Genomic DNA, 20,439 nt, shown 5'->3' on the forward strand with positions numbered 1-20,439 from the left:
TGTAATCATTTAACTTCTGCCAGTCCCTGTAGAGCATAATTCTACTGGTGCATGTCGCAGTTAAATGCAACGTGAATTTCCACCGATTATAGTGCAGGTGGTGGCTTTATGAAGTATGTGCAGTATTAAGACTTGTAACCATTTTAATTGCTTTACTTTTAAGTGTATGACAGTGGTAGTGACAGTGTTAATGTTTTCTTGGATAAGGAAATGCTTTTCGTTTTCAGAAAGGTTGGCCAGTGCTGGTTGTGGAACCCCTAAAGGGCCTTATTGCCTCAGATGGATATACAGATCAGTGGTTTAGAAGTGAGGGCAGTAACAAATAGTCAGTGCCATTTGAATTCTCCATTGAATCGCTGGGTACGATAGGACAGGAGTACAAAAAGCAATGCTGTGATACAGTACTGACCCCTCCGATAGGTAAAAGATTTTGAGATGCTAAGGTTCTTTGCAACATTAGCATTACGAGTAGTAAGCTGGGATCACATCAGCTGGGTTGATGGTACTGTTGATGCCCTCCCTTTGGCCATTGCTGTACCCTGAGACATGTGATTTACTAGTTTATTTTGTGTGTGTTGTTTATTGGTACTTGGGGACATTCAGATCTGCCAAATAACGGTAGTGAAAATGTCTCTACCCTTGTTAAATAAAAAACGTGAAAAGTTAGGCGCTTATGTAAAATGTTTTATTCCCTTTACAGCATATCTATATATTGACTTAAATGTTCTTTGTATGCAAGATGTCTTTATTTTATTGTTTTTTGCATTGTGCCTTTTTAGGAAGTTGGTGTGTTATGTGGTCTGGTTTGGTGCTTCTAGTGTTGACCAGTTGTGTCAGTGTCTGGTTCTTGCATAGCACAAGAGGATAGGACAAGTTGCCTAGTAGCTGTGTTTTTAAATATGCCAAATCAAGGCCATGAATGTATTAACAAATATGTTGTCATACCTTACAAATACCAAACCTCACAGACTACTTCCCTCTTGTTAAACCTCCCAGCAGATAAACCAGCTGCCCTATTCTTTTAACTAGGGTTCACGTTGTGCTTATCCCGACAATGTTTCTGGAATACACCATGAAAACCTTTGAACTCCTTTCCCCTGAAAGCAGTTTAGCCAAATAACTGCTGTGACCATCATTTCTTATACTTTAATTTTGGTATACAGTCCAAATTTTCCATGGTGTCACTTCCTGAAACAGTTAGCCCCTGGCAGGATGCATACATAGGAAATCACAAAGTCTGCAGAGAAACCTGCATTTACCTTATTAGTATTTAGTACCTTAGTATTTTTTAGTTTCCAAGACTTTCAATGCCTTTATTTTATCACAGCTTCAGCACCTTTCACTGGCAAAGGTGATGCTTTCTTTCCTTATAAATATAAAGGCAGACATTTTTTTATTTACAAAATGTTCTGCATTTGCAAGCATTTAAATCGTTGGTATTGTATCTTTTGATCAGCAGAATTTGTTTTTTTTTTTTTTGTTGTTGTTTTTTTTTGTTTGTTTTTTTACCAATGAATTTGCTTTATTACAAAGCAGCCGGTGTTTGCACAAGAGATCTTTTAATTCTAGTATCATGTATGATAATTCCCCTCACTAAATATATAACTATTTTTCCAGTGTTACTGGGTTCTCTTTAGGATAGATATTGATAACCCCTATCTGTTTGTAGCAGTGATCTTAATAGCCTTTGGACCAGGGCTGGAGAAATCCCAGCATTCTGGTAGCCAATGTGCCTAAATAAATATAGTTGGCACCAATCTTTTGTTGAGCCTTTCTGTAGCCAGCATGTTTTCTGGCTCCTTAAAACTGGCTCTTGAAATTTTTTTATAAATTTGTCCAACCCTACCTAAATTATAGTACTGAATATATTTTTTCAGAGTTTAGGCCGGAGATTGCACATACTCAATTAGCTATTCTTTTAGCTGTCAAGCACACTTGTGGCCTAACTGGCGTCACTGTTGGCAGTACTGGGTTTGGTGCCAATAAATGAGTGACCTTTAGATTAAACTTTTTATCATGCTATAGGAAATGTTTATATGCTATTTGTTTTACTTGCTAAATTAGTGTGGCTGGAAGTGAATTTGAGGTAATGTTTCTTTCCAGTGGAGAGTATTACATAAAAATCCCCCATAAGATGATCCTCTGACTTAGTGTTAAGAGTACGGCTACAACCTCCTTATCATTTACCTTGCCCCTCTTCTCTTTTCCTCCCTATAGGCGTATGAGACGTCTTGCCAACACTGCACCGGCCTGGTAAACAGTCCCCTCCCGACGAAACTCGCGGTTCACATCCTGGAGATGGAACCCCGCCCCATAAATAAACAAAAAGTAACAATTAAAAAGAAAAAAGTAAAAAAAAAATACTAAGACTAAAGATTTGTGGAGGAGAGGAGGGTGGTCACAGCACCTCTTGAGCCATATCAGAAGGTGCGGGGGACCCACACATTCCACTTTGAAAGCAGCTGGGTGCTGCTGTGTTTGACTCCCTCACATCCTTTCCTTCCATGTACAGAGTGTGAAGCATTAGTGCTACCTGACTACCGGAAGACCTGAGACAGATGTCCCAAGCCCTCCTTTATACCTGTGTACGTGATATGTAAAGCTTTTTTGTGTTCTATTTTTAATTTGTATAGGTGCTTCATGCACTTGTAGAAAACAACTTTTTAAATAAAAGTAATGCTCAATAACTTTTCTTGTTTAAGTGGTGTTTTATGCTTTAATATGTATTGATGCTTCCATAGCTCATACCAGTGTTTTGTCTTGTATGCACTGTGATGGTGTGTATTATATCAATCAACTCGCCTCATGACATGGGAATGACCTGCTTGGAAAGGTAAGACTGTAATGGAATATTCTCCAGAGGTAGAGATTAGAATGAACCGCTGTTGATACATTAATAGAAAACTTGCTTTTAACACTAGGTTTTTGCTACTACAATTGCAATAAACATTCCAAGTGTTTTAATGAGGGCTTTTATTATTTCAAGTTACATTACGTAATGTTTTCAATACTGAAAACCTGAGCTTAGTAAGAAGATAACTCAGTCCTGGGCCTCTGGAAGTGGCTAATCCTGGTGCGGTCTGTTTACAGAATCCTCTGGTAGTAGATTATAATTGGGATCTGCTAATGGCACATCAAATATTTGCTTTCTGTAGAGCACAGAGACAAAAGACAAGTAAGACTTGGTCATTTAGACAATGCAATGACTGCAATTTTTTTATTTTATTTTTAGTCTAGATTGATGAGATTTTTTTTTTAACCATTTTTCTGAATTTTTGGCTTTTTTACTAGTGGTTTGTAGTTACTTTTAACAGCCAAAAAAACATTTTAGGGTTTTTAACTTGGTAGGGTGTAAGAACAATGATCAACTATGTTTTTAAACAGATTTGTTTGACATTCAGTATTGCCAATATTGGCTGAATTGGAAAAGGGACAAAGGGTATTATATTGTTGGTTGTAATTATTCTAATGGCCTTTTCCCATGAAATGTGAGCAAAATTAGGGTTGTCTCCAGTTTACTGTTATGTCAGCTGGTATGCTATAGGCATTCATACTTGTATGATTTTTAGGCTTATGTCCTAAGCTTGCTGGCCAACATAAGCCTTATTAATCAATCTGTCTAGTACCAATTTGCTTCCAATTGCAAATACAAATTTTAGTGAATCATGCATATCTTTATCAACTCCTAACAGGTCATTTTATCTGCAGTAGTTTGGCATGCAATTTTTGCATGTCAGAATTAACCTCTCATGTGTTGCCCAGGCTAAACAGTGCAGCAAAAAACATAAGCATCTAAGTAGTTAATAGGATTTGTAAACTTGAACTGGCCATACACTAGTAGATTTTCATATAAACATTCATACAGAAATTTGAAGTACATTTTTTGACCTGAAGATTGATGATTGAAAGTACTTCAAAATTTTAGATTAATATAATTTCCTGTATGAAAACCACATTTAATATTAAAAATTCATTCAAGAAAAGATTTATATCCTACTACTTTGAACTTTTGTGACTCCAATCAAAAAGGAACATCAATTTGACCCCACTGACAATTAGAAATTTAAATGAACCTTCTTAACGTGGATGTAAAGCTGATTCATGAAATTTGACCTAAGCGCATATATCTGTAGTGTTTTTTTTCTTATCTCTCTCCAAAGCCCTAAGTCCTGTGTTTTTGTTGCTCTGTTCTTCTGTTATCAGCTTGATAACTTCTGACAAGTTGACAACTGAGATAAAACCAGCGTGAAATTTGTGTCGGGTGGGTGCTATAAATAGATTAGCAGAGAGCTGGTCTATTCACAGCATATTCCTTCCTTCCTTCCTTCCTTCCTTGGAGTGGGGGGGGGGGGGATGTGCCTTTCCTCCAATCAGCTGTCACACAGTGTATGCCAAGACTCCACTCCTACTGCTGAACAGGAAGAAAAAATCTCTTAACATGATGTGCACTTGCTGAAGACAGCAGATATACATCTAAAACGTATGTGGGGAGATTTGTTTCATCTCTGTGTATCATCTGAGGCTATTCACGTCACTTGGTATATGTGAGGGTTTACATCCACTTTAAAGCGTTAACCCAAAAAAAAATTAATCTTGCGCCTTTAAAGCATGTTGTACAGCACAGTGCTTGTGCTGTATCATTTGGCCACCTGTAATACTTGGCTATACCCTCCCCCTGTACACTGACCATGATATATCAGGGCTGCTGAGCCCTGACACTGTGGTCATAGTACGTGCCTCCGTCATCCACATCCCTGCTCTGCTGTGTCTGTGTCTCCCACTGTCCTCTTCTCCCCTCCCCTTCCTGCTGGTCAGCTCTCCGATCCTCCCCTCCTGCACTAAAAATAATGGTGTTTTTTCTTCTGTAGTTCCCACTGATATATAACAGTAAGCTCCCCAGTGGATGTAATTTATAAAAATATGCGTTATAATGGCTTACTTCAGAGCATCATTTGGCGCTCATGCGACTGCCCACCGGTCTCCTCCTCTTCTCTGTTTATGTCAGCGGGGTTTCCCAGCACCTCCCCCTGCAGCTATCACATCGGGAGAGGAGACCAGCGGACAATCAGCTGAGTACTGAACGCTCTCAAGTAAGCTATTATACTTCATATTTTTATAAATTACATCCACTGGAGATACTACAGTTATATATCAGAGGGAACTATAGAAGTAAAAATATTGGCTTCACAGGCTCCTTTCACTTTCACGCTTCTGCAATTTGGGATCCTACTTTTGAGACCCCAAGTCGCAGGACGTAAAATTCATTGTATTTAGAGCTGTTCCTACTGAAACTACATAAGTTTCTGCGACCTAAGAAAAGGTTCCTGCACTACTTTGGTCTGACTTTTGATGCGACTTTGGTCCAGAGAATGTAAAGTCTGATTAAAGTCGCATTAAAATTATGCTCCAAAGTCGCAGTGGAAATCATGTGACTTTGGAGACACACTAATGTAAAAGGAGCCTAAAGCAAAAAATGTCAATTGGAATTCTACTAGTGTGTAGCCAGCTCTAATCTAGAGTTGTGGGGCAAATCTACCATACAGGCACCAGCAAAAACCAGACAAATGTTCGGTCCCTTTACTACATTATCCAAATAAAATGTTTTGGGTGGGGTTACACTTTAAAGGAACCCTTTACTGAAAAATGTATTTAGGATGCTATTTCATGCATACTTTTTCAAAATTGTAAATTATTATGGCAGCCTCTGTACTTCTCTTAGCACACATTTCCTTTAAAAGCCTTGTGATGCTGTTATCTTTGGTTTATCTGAATTCGCAACATTGACATTAACCAACTAAATTGCTCAGTCATTATTACATAGCCAATTATCTTTATATACCCTTTTATATCCCATGTGCTGACCTGAGGTAGAAAGTGAGGGAACACTAAATTGGTCTGTTAATCACCTCGTTCCCACTGCCATCCGTTGTATCTTTGCACGGATTATCTTAAAAGCACAGGATGTTCTGGCTGTAAACTTTCAGCAAATAGACTTCTTAAGTTTTGCCAGAGCTATATGTAAACAAATGGCTGCTATGAGGACACTGCATATTCTCTGTTTTCATACTTACAAAATAGCAGGAGTAACTAAAAGTTTTTTTCCTCCAGGCTGGTTTGGGAAAACATCTTCTAGAAAAAAGTAAATGTGTCCTGCTGCAATGCCTGAAAAGGAAGGCCATCAAAAATTAGTAAATAGCATAATGCGCAGATATATTGGGCTTGGCATGACAACACCAACTAACCTGACAAGTTTAGTCTTGCTGTCATATTTCTAAGAAATGCATGAATTCATATGTACAGGCCTGGCTTAAAAGTTTTAAGAATGACACAAATATAAATTTTCCCAATCTGCTCCTTCAATGTTTTTTGATTGTTTTGTCAGATGCTACTACTATTACAAGCATTTCATAAGTGTCAAAGGCTTTTATTGACCATTACATTAAGTTTATGCAAAGAGTCAATATTTGCAGTGTTGACCCTCCTTTTTCAAGACCCCTGCAGTTCACCCTGGCATGCTGTCAATCAACCTCTGGGCCACATTCTGACTGATGGCAGCCCATTCTTGCATAATTAATACTTGCAGATTGTCAGAATTTGCAGGGGGTTTTTTGTTCACCCGCCTCTTGAGGATTGACCACAAGTTATCAATGGGATTAAGGTCTGGGGAGTTTCCTGGCCATGCACTCAAAATTTTGATGTCTTGTTCCCCAAGCAAGGTGCTCCACCACGCAGGAATAGGCATTCTTCGTCACCAAACTGTTCTTGGATGGTTGGGAGAAGTTGCTCTCATAGGATTTTTTGGACCATTATTCGCGGCTTTGTTCTTAGGCAAAATTGTAAGTGAGCCCACTCCTTTGGCTGAGTCCCCACACATGACTGATGGTAGCGCTTATTTTTTTCTCCAGACAAGGTTTTTTCTGAATGCCCCAAACAGGGGATTCATTCGAGAAAGTGACTACCTCAGCAGTCCAATCCCTGTACCTTTTGCAGAATATCAGTCTGTCCCTGATGTTTTTCCTGGAGAGAAGGGGCTTCTTTGCTGCCCTTCCTGACATCAGGCCATCCTCCGAAAGTCTTCAGCTCACTGTGCATTCTGATGTACACACATACCTGCTGCTATTCCTGAACAAGCTCTGCACTGGTGGTGTCTCGATCCCACAGCTGAATCAACTGTAGGAGAAGGCCCTGGCACTTGCTGCATTTTCTTGGGCGCCCTGAAGCCTTCTTCACAATCATCAAGTTCTTGATGGTCCGATAAATGGTTGATTTAGGTGCAATCTTAGTAGCAGCAATATCCTTGCCTGTGAAAACCTTTTTGTGCAAAGCAGTGATGACTGCACATGTTTCCTTGCAGGTAACCATGGTTAACCGAGAAAGAACAATTGTTTCAAGCACTACCCTCCTTTTTAAAGCTTCCAGTCTGTTGTTCTAACTCAGCTTTTACAGAGTGATTTCCAGCCTTGTCCTCGTCACTGACACCTGTGTTAACGAGAGAATCACTGACATCATGTCAGCTGGTCCTTTTGTGGCAGGACTGAAATGCAGTGAAATGTTTTTTTGGGGGGTTTAAGTTTATTTTCATGGCAAAGAGGGACTTTGCAATTCATCTGATCACTATTTGTAACATTCTGGAGTTTATGCAAATTGCCATGATAAAAACTGAGGCAGCAGACGTGAAAATATTTGTAATTTTCAAAACTTTTGGCCAGAGCTCTACCTCAAGAACTCTCTAGTGAGGTTACCTCCTTTTGATCACCTTCCAGAGCTTTGGCTGTCAGATGTGGTGAAGTATGCTCCATTAGAGCTGGTATATACAGACTGCAAAAGACAGTGACAAACTTTTTTTTTTTTTTGTCAGAAGTTTAGAGCCTCTGTCAGCTTTTTTTTATTGCTGCCCACATCCCTGTTGTAAAGATTTACCCTCCTTTTTTCCTGTCCTGGAGATTGTGTGGCATAATGTACAGAGACAGTGAACCAAGCTTATTACTTCAACTCCTTTTTTTTTTTTTTTTTTTTTTTAAGGCTTACTTGTAGGTAGGGTGGATTTGATTTAAATCAAGTCCATTTTAAATCATGATTTAAATCACTAGTAAAAAGGCTTGATTTAAAGCAGCTAGAATCTTTAATAATTGCAAACAAAATCAAGGATTTCTATTTAGGATAATAAGCTGTCAGGTTAGTAAAACAGCGATATCAGAACCGATTCAATCATACAGTTTGAAGTGTACATAGATTTGCAAAACAATGGGATGAAGGAATATTCCTGAACTTTGTTTTATCTTATGGTTACTGTGAAATTGTGAATGCATCAATGCAGCGCATGTTATCTCAGCTTGCAGAGCTTGGATTAATTGAATGAGTAAATATTGCAGTATATACAGACTCATGCTACTTAAAGAGGAGTTCCACCCGAGGTCCAGTCAAAAAAAAAATTAAAAGTCAGCAGCTACAAATACTGCAGCTGCTGACTTTTAATTGGACACTTACCTGTCCCTGGGTCCAGCGATGCGGGGGATCGAAGCCCCGCTCGTCTCCCCCTCCGTTCAGCGGCGCCGGCATTGCAACTGTGGGCGCCGGGCTGTGGCTTCACAGCCTGGCACCCACTGCGCATGCGGCGCCGCGCGCCGTGATTGGCCGCTCAGTCACCTGGGACCTGTAATGGGTCCCAGATGATTGACAGGAGGGAGGGAGCAGAGCTGAGCCCTTCCTGTGCCGAGGGGGAAGTGATGTCACCAGCCCAGGCACTGGAAGAGGCAGACTACGAGGGACCACCTAGCAACAGGCATTTAGAGGTAAGTAAAAAAAAAAAAAAATATCCAAATGTTTTTTTGTAAATTTTTTTTTTTTTTTAGGATTTTTCATGTAATTTTTTTTTTTTTTTTTTGGGTGGAACCCCACTTTGAGCTCCATTTCATGCTGAATAAACTAAATTATTAATGTATCTTAAATAGAAAACTATCTTTGGATATATTTTTACTCCAAAAGAATTTTATTAAAATAGTTTTGATAAAAATCAAAAAAATCAATTTAAATCAAATCCAATTTTTTTTTTTTTTTAATCATTGATTCTTATCCACCCTGCCTGTAGGTACAGTGAATATCTCCTAAACCTGCTTCGTTTAGATGATATTCACACTGCATGCATTTGGTGATGTCACAGGCGCATGCGCTCTAAAGGGACAGCATACCTGCGCAGTCCCTTCAGAGCAACGTGCCGCGGTCCGTGACTCCCACACCCAAGTGTGGAAGTGACGACATTGTGGCGCGGCCAATCTTAACGGCTGGAGAACGCGAACCCGGAAGGAAGACCGGGTGAAGATGGAAAGCCTGTCAGCTGTTGCGCCGCTGGGGGGGCTCTGTTCTAAGGTAAGTATTTCATTATGCCTTTACCTTGCAGGGTTAAAAATTGGTGCGGTTTACTACTGCTTTTAGTAGAGAAGAGTTTAGGTTCTCTTTTTGGTGTTATTGCTTTTAAATTTCCGGCATGATGTCATCCACATTTTTTTCCAAATGTCACCAGGACAGGAAGTAAAGGCAAATCTCCTCAATGAGGATGCAGACAGATTCTAACCCTTAACCTGGTACATAAACTATAAAAACAAGTGTTAGGGAATTTGGGCTTACATTATGGCAGAGCTCCAAAGTGATGCTCCATGGGTAGAATTACACAGCACACACACATTTCTTTGTTCTACACAAAACATTTGACACTATAGGTTTTCTAATTGAAGAGTATAGGACAAGCTGTTCTCTCTGCCACTAGTCTTGAATCTTCCCCACTGGATGCATGGAGGGATCATAAGTCACTTGCCCTAACTAACTTATTCACATGTGTAAATCTTTATGCTTTTTCAACAGGAGGTAAGGATAAATTTGGGGGAAAAAAAAGCCTGAGAGCTCCACATGCTGGCTATAAGAATGAAACCTATTTTATATTTAAAAAATATTTTTTGTTCTTTTTTTTTTTTTTTTTTTTCTCTTCCCTGACCACAATAAAATTTGCAGAAAATGACTACACATCCCTTAAAAGCTTTAGCAATACCTCTTACCCAGCAAGTCGACAAGGACGGAGTCTCCTGTTAGCAAAGTGAAACACAGAAGAACCCAGGGCAGACAGGAAGCCTGAAGTGTGACAAGACCAAAAGCATTCATTTTTATGAAAGGATTTCTGCGGCACCATACATACACCAACATAAGGGTGAGGGCCTGGCTAAGGAAAGGGAGGCTAGAAAAAAGACCAAAAAGCTGCTTTATGTTGAGGAAGAATAGAAAAGCTGTATAGAAATTAAATCACCATAGATATTTTCTGAAGTTTAATATTACAGCTAGCTGATATTCAACTACTTACAAAGCAAGATACATAATCAAGAGTTACTATTTGGGGTGGTTCAATCAGACCTTTAGTAGTTGTAAAATACAGATATGGTATGTGGTCAGTCATTTTGTACCATTTTATGGATGGGATCACAACTCCATTAACCAGGGCTCAACACATCCGAGGCGCCAGGTCGCCACGGCAACCAGAAATCGTGTCCTGGCTCCCGCCAACCCATCAGCCGCTGGCACCAGGTATAAGCAACTCCAACTGCCTGACGTGCCAGGCAGCCAATTCAGCTCCAACCAGTGGTGGAACTACCAGGGTCGCACTTTGGGATCGGGCCCTGGAGTTCTGTCATTGTGGAGGAGGGCCTTAAGACAGCTGTAACAACTTTCAGCACTGGGCTCTGCTCCTGTCAACTGCGTCTCCCTCCCTGTGGTCTGTGCTTTCTCCACAGCGGGGCGCCTTCTCCCTCCCCCCTCAGTGATCTCCATTGTATTCCAGTCATTGGTTGCTGGGACCACCGGTTGTGCTAGCAACCAGTGCCGCACTGCACACACCGCAGGGGAAGAAAATAGCCCTTGAGCTTCAGACACTTACTGGCTTGCAGCTGTTTCTGAGTCCTGCCGATAAGGTCCTGCTGATCTAATGAAGGTCTTGGGGGGGGGGGGGGGATTGTGAGCTATTGGGGCTCTCAAAAGAGGGGGGTTGCTGACTGCTGATTAGAAGTCGGCACTCCCCCCATTAGATCAGAGTCCCTCTATATCAGCATCACCCCCTTAGAGACCCCCATTCTTTTAGTTACCTTTTATCAGCACAGACCCCCAATAGGCAATAGGTCAGAGTCCCTTTGTATTAGCACCCCCCCCCCCCCAATTTTATCAGTTCCTTTATGTTAGCACCCCCTTTAGAGATCCTCCATTATATTGGAGTACCCTTTCATCAGTGACACCCCCCTTTAGCTGGCTCCTAGATTCAAAGCAAATTTGTCAAGCCCTGCTTTTAGCTATACACAAAATATGGAGTATACAGAGGTGAGCAATTTAGACTTCAGTTTTACTAAATGTGAAATAGTGTACATATATTAATCCAAAAGTATGCCCAACACAACTTCTCACAGATGTCATCCAGTAGACATGTGCAATTCTTTTCATTACAAATTCGTTTTCAGACGAAATTCGGCATATTCTTTCATTCGCAAGTGTCCGAATGGACGAAAGAATCTTTTGACAAATGCATACGAAAACTAGTTGTCAGAACCATAATACATAAGAACAAAAATCCGAAAGAACAAAAAACGATTTAACCTACAAGTTTAACGAATCGATTACATTCAGATAATTTAGTTTTTCGTATTTTCTATTATAATTAAATTATCAACTATTATAGTTTTTCTTATATATGAATAAATTAGAGGTAAAATAGCTGAAGTCCGTAATTCTATTCAGGTCTCTGCGCCATAGCAGCTAATTTGGTATAGATTAGATTTACGTTTTGTTGGAGTTTCCTTTTAAATTTGGCTAAAGTAACTGTTAGTGAATGTAACGAATATGAATGCATCCGAAGTAACGAATGCTGCATCTAAACGAACGGATCGAATGCATCTGAAGTGACGAATGCCGCATTTAAACAAATGGTACGAATGCATCCGAAGTAACAAATGCCGATCATAACGAATGATCCGATAAACGAAACTAAACATTTTTCACTAGTGCACATGTCTAGCATCCAGAATTACTTTTCTTCAAAAAAGACACCAGCAAGTGTTCCCCTCCCCCAAGTTTGCTAAACACTGAACTCTTTTTTGCTGGTAAATACCAGCGAGACTCGCATCAAGCAGGATCCATCAGCAGATCTCCCAGAGATAATCTAAAACCGCACAGCGGACACAAATTCACAAAGCCCGCAACTCTCATTTGTATGGAAAGGATAGAGAAGGAAGAACTATCCTAGTGCAACAATAAATGTGTGTCCACGGGATTACTGGTCTGTGCTTGCAGCTAGTTTGTGGCTGGAGCCAGCCTGCTTACACGTTCATGTGAGATATGACCATGTAGGATAAGACTCTTTACATGAAAGTGGATACTGTTTGTTTACTTTTATTCAATAAGAAATGTTGTGGTCAATAGGGTGGTCAGCTTTCCTATTTTTGGTGGGGTGGCTCTGTGGTGGTGAACTTTTCAGGTTCAGGCCTCCTATGAACTACCAGGCTCATGCTTCCCCCTCCTGATCCTCTCCATGGAGGCAGGGGGTCCCTCTGGGCTCTCTATCCTGTTTGATGCACTGGCAGCAGTCCTTGAGGCCTTTGTTTCCCGGGTGGAGGGTGGCATTCAGGCACAGGGCAAACAAAAGCCCCCCAGCCCTCATTCTCCTCGTCAGACATTTAAGTCAGGCTCTGCAACTACAGGCCCAGTTTTCCCTGTGTGCCTGAAAGATGCACTACCTAATTCCTCTGTTAGCGAGGATGATTCTACACAGGAAAAGGCACTGATTACCTTGGTGCAGGAAACCCTAAAGAATGAGGATACATCTGCGGCTGCTGAAGAAGTGGTTGTCACTTTTGGTACTCACGAGAGGTTTTTTTCTGCTCAGGTTTTTAGGTTTTTCCTTACCCACTGATTTATTTATTTATTTTATTTATTTTTATAAATTTGTTTACAAGGATTGGGAACGTTTGAAGAGTCCCTATGTGGTTCAAAAACAGTTTTTGGTATGTTATCCCTTCAAGGAGGCCCTTCTGAAAAAGTGGACCTCGTCCGGTTGTGGAGGAGTCACCCTCCCTTAGGGATCCTGCATACCAGTAGATGGAATTGGTCGCCTGCTCTTTTGCTTACAAGGGCCATGGCCAAAACCGGACAATTAAATCTCAGGTGCTTACAGAGTGGGCAAGCTCTTACGCCAAGGCCCTGGTAAAGAACAGGTGTCTCCCCGCCTACGTGGAACTGGCAGACCAGTTGGTCAAGGGCTCCAAATATGTGTGTGATGCTGCCCTGGATGTGTTCTCAATTGCTCTTCAAGGTTTCTGTCTCAGCAATGGTGCTGCATTGAGTTCTTTGACTCTGGTCTGTGGACCAGACGTCTAAAAAGGCCCTGGCAGACTTACCCTTCAGGGATGACATTAAGAACCTTACTGGTGGGTAAAGCACCTTTCTCCTACAGTCTAAGAAGGGGAAGGAATCCCGCCGAAAGCATGGTCCATCCTTCTTTGCACACAAGGCTTTTTCGTTCCCCCTGGCTCTTTTGACAACAGGGTCCAAGCCCTTTAAAGCTCCCATGGTTCCGAAGTCCTCCTCGGTATAAAGGCTTGCCCTCACCCGTGACCGGGGGGGGGGGGGGTCAACTGCACCAGTCCCCTGGCCTGTGGAATTACCTGCTCACCAACAAATGGGTACACACAAGTTTTTCTTCTCGCTACAAGATAGACTTTCATTCCTGTCAATCCTATACATTTTTTTCTTCCACCAATATCTGGGTTTTATCTGGAGTATCTGGGTTTGATCCTAGACTCAGGCCAAAGTGCTCCTCCCGGGGGACAAGCTACAGAAACTTAACACTGCGATTTGGCAGCTGCTGTTTTGCAGGAGGTCTTCCCTGTGATTTTTTTTTTTTTTTTTTTTTCATACAGGTCTCATGGTGTCCACCTTGGAGGCGGTCCTCCACACAAGGGTTCTACAGAAGAAAATCTTCTCTGTCCCCTGCATCCTTGGACAACCAAATTTGCCTGGGTCAGTTGGCCAGGGCCTCTCTTCTCGGGCACATCTGGTCTCCTTTTCTTCAGGCCGTGACGTTTTTGCTCCCATTCCATTGGATAGTGGTGATAACAGATGCCAGTCTGTTCGGCTGGGGTCAAGATCGGCTCAGGATTGCTGGACACCGGAAAAGGCTCATCTACCCATCAATGTCCTGGAGCTTTGGGCGATTAGGCTGTCTGCAGTAACAGAGCAGCTTCATGGGCGTCTGTTCAGGATCCAAGCGGACAATGCTACTGTGGTGACCTATGTCAACCACCAAGGTGGCATGAGTGCAACAGCAGCACTGGAGCCCTCACACATTCTTAGGTGGGTGGAGCTTCATGCTTCGGCTCTCCTCTATGTACATTCCAGGCATAGAGAACTGGCAGCCAGACATCCTTAGTCGTCAGGTGCTATATCGGGGGGGGGGGGGGGGTCCCTGCACCCGGATGTGTTTTTATCAGATATCTGCACTGGAGCACCCTGCACGTTGATCTTCGAATGCCTCACCTCATCAGGAAGGTATCGAGGTTCGTGGTGAGGGAGGCGCATGCGACTGATGTTCTAGTGGCACCGTGGGGTGAGTATTGGTTCATTTATACGTTCCTTTCTTGTGAGAGACAACCAAGACAGGTGCTTTTGGAGGGAACTGCAGGGCAGCCTCTTGCCTACTGACTGAGCTCTGGCATTCGATGGAGCTACGAGCATCCAGGAAGATGTCCTGTTATATAATGCAAGATGACATGTTATTACCATATTTAACAGCCAAGAAAGCCGCGATGGTCTCTGCCAACTTGAAACTTAGTGAGAAGATGGATGTGAAAAGAAAGCTGGTTAATGAGATTTGGACAGCCCTGGGTCTTCTTGAATGCTGGGGATCTGTTGCTGGACAGTCTGGGGAGGCCACTCCCTGACTGATCAAGGCTTGTCTAGGTGCCTAGCTGTTAATTGGCTTACTGGTTAATTAGCTGATAATTGAATTGAGTCAGTATCAGATTAAATGGGTGAAACAAAAAAGGCAGTCCCTCATTCTTCACCTAGAAGAAGCAAATGGTCACCTCCAAGCCTATCAAGCAGCCCAGTAGTACCAAATAACTGTCCTAGCGTAAGAGATAGTTTTGTGGCAAGTACAGAGGACTCTTATGGAACGTGATGAGAATTCAATGCTTTTTACTAGGGGTGGTTGCATGGAAAACCTGCTGCTGTTTTTGGGTAAAAATATCGGTGGGTTGACGAAAATGAAAAGTGTCTTTTGAAGACTGGCAATATCAATTTTATGGAAGCGAAGGTATCTAAAAACCTTGGTTTGTTTCTGAGGTGAATTGAGACCCTGAACATTCAGGGACAGCCAATTAGGAGCCATAGGTTCTAAGAGTGAACCTATAACCTCTTGGGTGTTTAATCTTTCTGGGCATGTGTGTGGTCTCCTATCCTTATTGTCATCCTGGGGTTGTCTTCTAGATGGCGCCCTTGAATGCCCTTTCTGTTAGGATAGGCAGACAGTGCTCTTCAGGTTCCCCTCTGAGCGCCGTTTTGGGGTAGTGCGCATGCGCGCGATGACGCATGCGCAGTCCGAGACCGTGTCCGGTGATGTCATTCAGCGGCGCCTGTTGGTTTCATCAGCCAGGTAGGAACCAAGTGTATTTAATGGGAGCTGATCTCCCTATTCTTGCATTATGGCAGGGTGCATGGGGGCGGAGGTGTTTGTTTGGAGCAGGCTCACTGGTCAGTATCCCTTTTGACTCTTAGTCTCATTTTGGTATACTTTGCAAGTGTTTTTGACTTTGATAGTCATTTATATTCCTGTTTACTTTAGGTTACCTGGATGGTGATGCTTTTGAGTGGAAATTGTGTTTTTGGCTGTGAAAACGCCCCCACCTGAGTATCTGTATATTGTTTGGATTCCCTGCTTGAATCAGTGGGTTGCAGACATTATAGCTGTGACTCTTATGCCCTGTACACACGATAGGATTTTCCAACAACAAAACCGTGGATTTATTTCCAACGGATGTTGACTCAAACTTGTCTTGCATACACACGGTCACACAAATGTTATCGGAAAGTCCGAACGTCAAGAACGCGGTGACGTACGACGAGCCGAGAAAAATGAAGTTCAATAGCCAGTGCGGCTCTTCTGCTTGATTCCGAGCATGCATGGAATTTTGTGCTTCGGAATTGTGTACACACAATCAGAATTTCTTACAACGGATTTTGTTGTCGGAAAATTTGACATCCAGATCTCAAATTTTGTTTTTCGGAAATTCCGATGGAAAATGTCCGATGGAGCGTACACATGGTCAGAATTTCCGACAACAAGCTCCCATCAAACATTTGTTGTCGGAAAATCCTATCGTGTGTACAGGGCATAAGAGGAATTTTGATCCCTTTGGTGATTTAACATCCGATTTAGGTGAGTGTGTACAAGGTTATGTATCGATTGGTTCTGATACATTGGGATATACTGTACATATGCCATAATGGCGTGATCCCCTCCTTTTATTGTATTGTCTGGTGTTTGTTTTAAATTTGTATATAGAACACCGCTTCCATTTTGAGGAACTACTGTCCAGTTTGGATTAGAGCGCTCCACCTGATGATCCACACTCCCTGCCTTGCCATGCATATTTGTATGAAGATTTTGTAGGTTCGTATCTCCTTTATTATATATCTCCAAATTATTTTTGATCAATAAGGCGTGGGTTTTTGAGATATCTCATCCCTACTATAGACCTTTATGAAAGTCATCCTTGTTTTGGATGTTTCTACGTAGTATATTTTTCTTTTTTCTTTTTGAAACGGCTTTCTACATTTCTGTATTTTACCTGGTTCCCGCACTCGCCCGGGAGATTGCCTTTACAGGCCTGGTGAAACCCTAGCATTTTGGTGCTGGCAGTATTGGCGAGTATTATTTTGCTCCCCTATCAACTTTGTCTTTGGCCAGGCAAATGGTCTGGGGCTTAAGTGGTTAATAAATATATATTTTTGTATTACAACTGTGTCTTTACTGTACCATGACAGTCCATATAGCCTCTCCAACTGCCAATTTTTCTGAGCCTATAACTTGATGTGGTGGGATCATCACAGGGCCTCTGGAGTAGGAGGGGACAGGGAGAGTAAGAGAAGTACATATGGTAGGTAGAGAAAGAATAGAGATGTTAGAAACAGACCACATTTTTGGAACCACAACAGGACCATGATAATACAACACTGTCTAGCATTGTTGCCAGGTATTAATACCTAGAGAGCTCTATACAATAGAGGGGCCTCTTAGACCAATGAGATGGGGAGGGAGACATGGATTATCACACGTGAAAGGGATCTCCTATAATAGAAACTGTCAATTGAGCAAGTTGGGAGGTCACATAGCAATTGTAGGTAAGGTTTTGTTAGAGAAATACAGAAAAACAATCCAATGAAATGAAACCACTTATTACAAAAAAAAGCAAATACAGAGTTTACCTACGGGTGCCATAGATATCTTGACTAATGGTCGTACAGACCTTAAGGAGAGGGCAAGGACGGGTAAAAGAAAAAAAAAAGGGGTGGGGGGTGGGAGGGAGATGGAGCAACAGAGGCTGTAGGCAGCTAGAAATGGGGTGACCCAGGAAAACCCCTGCATTGAGTGCCCTGGCAAGTATATACCATATAATCTATAAATAATCTCCGCGCTATAGAGAAACTAATCCTCATAAGTGTATCGCAATATTAATCCATGTCTCAACAAATAAAAAATTAATGAATAAATTACATTTTCACTGCTGCCACCTTAAAATATCCGTATACAAAAGCTATCAAAGTGCAAATTAACTCAAAGTATGGATATATTTTTTGTGCACGAGTGGGGTGTTTTGGAAGATGTCCAATTGTGAGTACTGTTTACAGGTGTGTGGCATATGTTATGATTAGTAATATGGACAGAAATATACCATAATTGGGGCTCCTAACTGCTGTAAATGTCTGCATTCTCAAAAAAAAAGTACACCCAGTGTTATTTGTGCTAAAAATCCAGCAAGTGCTGCTATCAAAAACCAACAGTGTTTCAATCTTCCCTGGTTGGGATGTCTTCTAAAATTACCTTACCAGACTCTCATAACTCCCACTCTCTTTGCATGTTATGACATGCTCCATATTTCAATACACCAGCTCTCACCTCATATATAGATGTCACTGTGTGCCTCTGCAGGGTTGATAAATGGCCAAATGTCATTTAAAAGGAAAAAAAGATTTGATTACTTGTATTGAGAATATTTATATACCACAGCGCTACTTTTAGAGTTAAAAATTGCCACTTTAATAACTTTTGAATAAGTATATACCATGCCATGCATATTCAGTGAAAAAATGCAAAGTATGCAAAAAGGGAAAAACTGTCTGGTAACTGATTTACAAGAAGTTATATGCTTCTGAATAAGGATCATATGAAAAGCCAGTCATCTACTGTAAAATAAGTCACTGATGGTTGCCCTGGGACAAGGGAGGGGGGTGGCGGCCATAATCCACCCCAAGTAGCCCTCTGAAGGAGGGATGCCAGGTGGGTACGCAGGCACCCCAGCTTCCCAACAGGGGCAGTTACATTGGATATAACCGCTCATTAAGTATAAAAATAAATAATAACTAAAGCTGTCAGGGCTGGGCTCAGACCTTCCTTCTCAAAGCTGGCCGCTCAGCTGTCAGCTAATTGCCAGCTCCTATCTCTCCACAGTGACTCACTTGTTGATATCCTGCTCATCAGTCCTGCCTACTTAAGCCGTCTAGTCCAGATGATCTCTGCCTTCGCCTTGGTCACATCTCTAGAAATGCTCTGCCTGTGTTCCTGTTAAAGACTTGCTTGGCTGACATTCCTTCTGGCTCCAGATCCTACTTGCTGTTCTATGCTCATTTCTGGCTCCCTGATGTTTAGGCTTGTCTGACTATCTGTTACGGTTCCTGAACTCTGGCTGTTTTGACTAAGTTCACTCTGTTTTTTTTTATTATTAAACACGTGTGATTTAACTGTACTTCTGTCTGATTCATGGTTTCTGACAAAAGCATTTCACGCCTTAAAGAACAGTACAGAACCAATGAGGGATATGAAACAGTGGGAAGATCAAATAAACAGTATAACAAACAATTCTGCTTGTAGAAACCAGCGTAGGCTAAGGAAGTCTGGGGACAAGAAGGCCTATTTTTAGGCAATAAGCACCTGATAATTGTCTGCCATGGGGTCCATTGTGGGCTATTCATGTCCCATTAACGGAGAACCTGGTTTCCTGCCGGAAACTTGGGTTGGGTGACTGTGGGTGGTATGGGTCCCATCAAACTTAGTGCCATAAAAGTGTGACCAGAAACAAAAAACACACTCATGAGCCGGGTAAAAAGAGCATGGGCGATCAGAGTCTCTGACATGAGCGTTCATAAAATGAAAGTTCATAAAATTAAGGTTCATAAAAGGGATTAGTCTCTGGGGGTGAGGTGATGACTTTAGACGGCAGCAGGCAGGGTTTCTGTAGAAATGCAGAAAAGAGATGGCAGCGCCATCTAAGCCTGTATGCTCTGGTTTTTCCACACCTCATTGAGACACTACTTTCTGATGTCTCTATAGTCAAAATACAGAAGAAGCTGTGTCTGTCAATGAAAATAAGAGAACAGGATTTTTTGTTATGCACTGTAAAATCCCTTTCTCTGAGTTCATTGACAGACACAGCACCCACCCCTCCCGTTTATTTGTACTGCTTTGTGACTCGGCTGCCTATAGCAGAGATGGGGGTTATACCAGCCAGGACTGCCCTATAGTTGGTGCTGTTTTCTGCCTAGTGTCCTACTCCTGTAGGTGGTGCTATAAACCCAGATCCTTCTCCACTATGGATTTCCCCAGTTGGACTCCCCCTAGTATGTATAATGCATGCATAATTGTAGCCCCCCAAGTGCATACCTTTACATTTATCAACGTTAAACCTCATTTGCCACTTAGTTGCCCAATTAAACAGTGCATTGAGGTTGGCTTGTAAATTGGAGACATCCTGTAAGGATGTTAATCCACTGCATAGCTTGGTGTCCTCTGTAAAGACAGAAATTTAACTTTTAATCCTAGACCCTATATCATTTAGACAGACATTAAAAAGTAAGGGTCCCAACACTGAACCTTGGGGTACCCCACTGATAACCTTAGAGTAAGCATCATTAACCACTACTCTCTAAATTTGATCTTTTAGCCAGTTTTCTATCCATTTACAATCTGATCTTTCCAAGCCTGTAGACTTTACCTTGCACATGAGAAAAAATTTCATAAAAAGAAATCAGGTTTGTTTGACAACTTCTGTCTTTCATGACTCCATGCTGTCTGTTGCTTAACATATTTTTTTCCAGCAAGAACACATCTATGTGGTCTTTTTTTTTTAAACTCTCCAGTAT

General features: G+C 41.7%; 2 protein-coding genes across 2 annotated transcripts in view; one reads left to right on the forward strand and one right to left on the reverse strand.

Annotated features, from left to right (window-relative positions):
* Positions 1-2,687, forward strand: part of SMARCB1 (SWI/SNF related BAF chromatin remodeling complex subunit B1) — a 46,649-nt gene extending 43,962 nt beyond the window's left edge. Inside the window, exon 9 of the mRNA XM_073629195.1 lies at positions 2,218-2,687. Coding sequence (XP_073485296.1) covers positions 2,218-2,257 — 40 coding nt within the window. The 3' untranslated portion in view covers positions 2,258-2,687. The remainder of the gene's footprint in view (positions 1-2,217) is intronic.
* Positions 988-20,439, reverse strand: part of DERL3 (derlin 3) — a 38,323-nt gene continuing 18,871 nt past the window's right edge. The window contains exons 5-7 of the mRNA XM_073629196.1: positions 10,050-10,245; positions 6,072-6,162; positions 988-3,149 (exon numbers count right to left, since the gene is read on the reverse strand). Of these exons, the coding sequence (XP_073485297.1) occupies positions 3,065-3,149; positions 6,072-6,162; positions 10,050-10,245 (372 nt within the window). The 3' untranslated portion in view covers positions 988-3,064. The remainder of the gene's footprint in view (positions 3,150-6,071; positions 6,163-10,049; positions 10,246-20,439) is intronic.

The sequence above is a fragment of the Aquarana catesbeiana genome, linkage group LG01, assembly GCF_042186555.1.
Source record: "Aquarana catesbeiana isolate 2022-GZ linkage group LG01, ASM4218655v1, whole genome shotgun sequence".
NCBI lineage: Eukaryota > Metazoa > Chordata > Amphibia > Anura > Ranidae > Aquarana > Aquarana catesbeiana.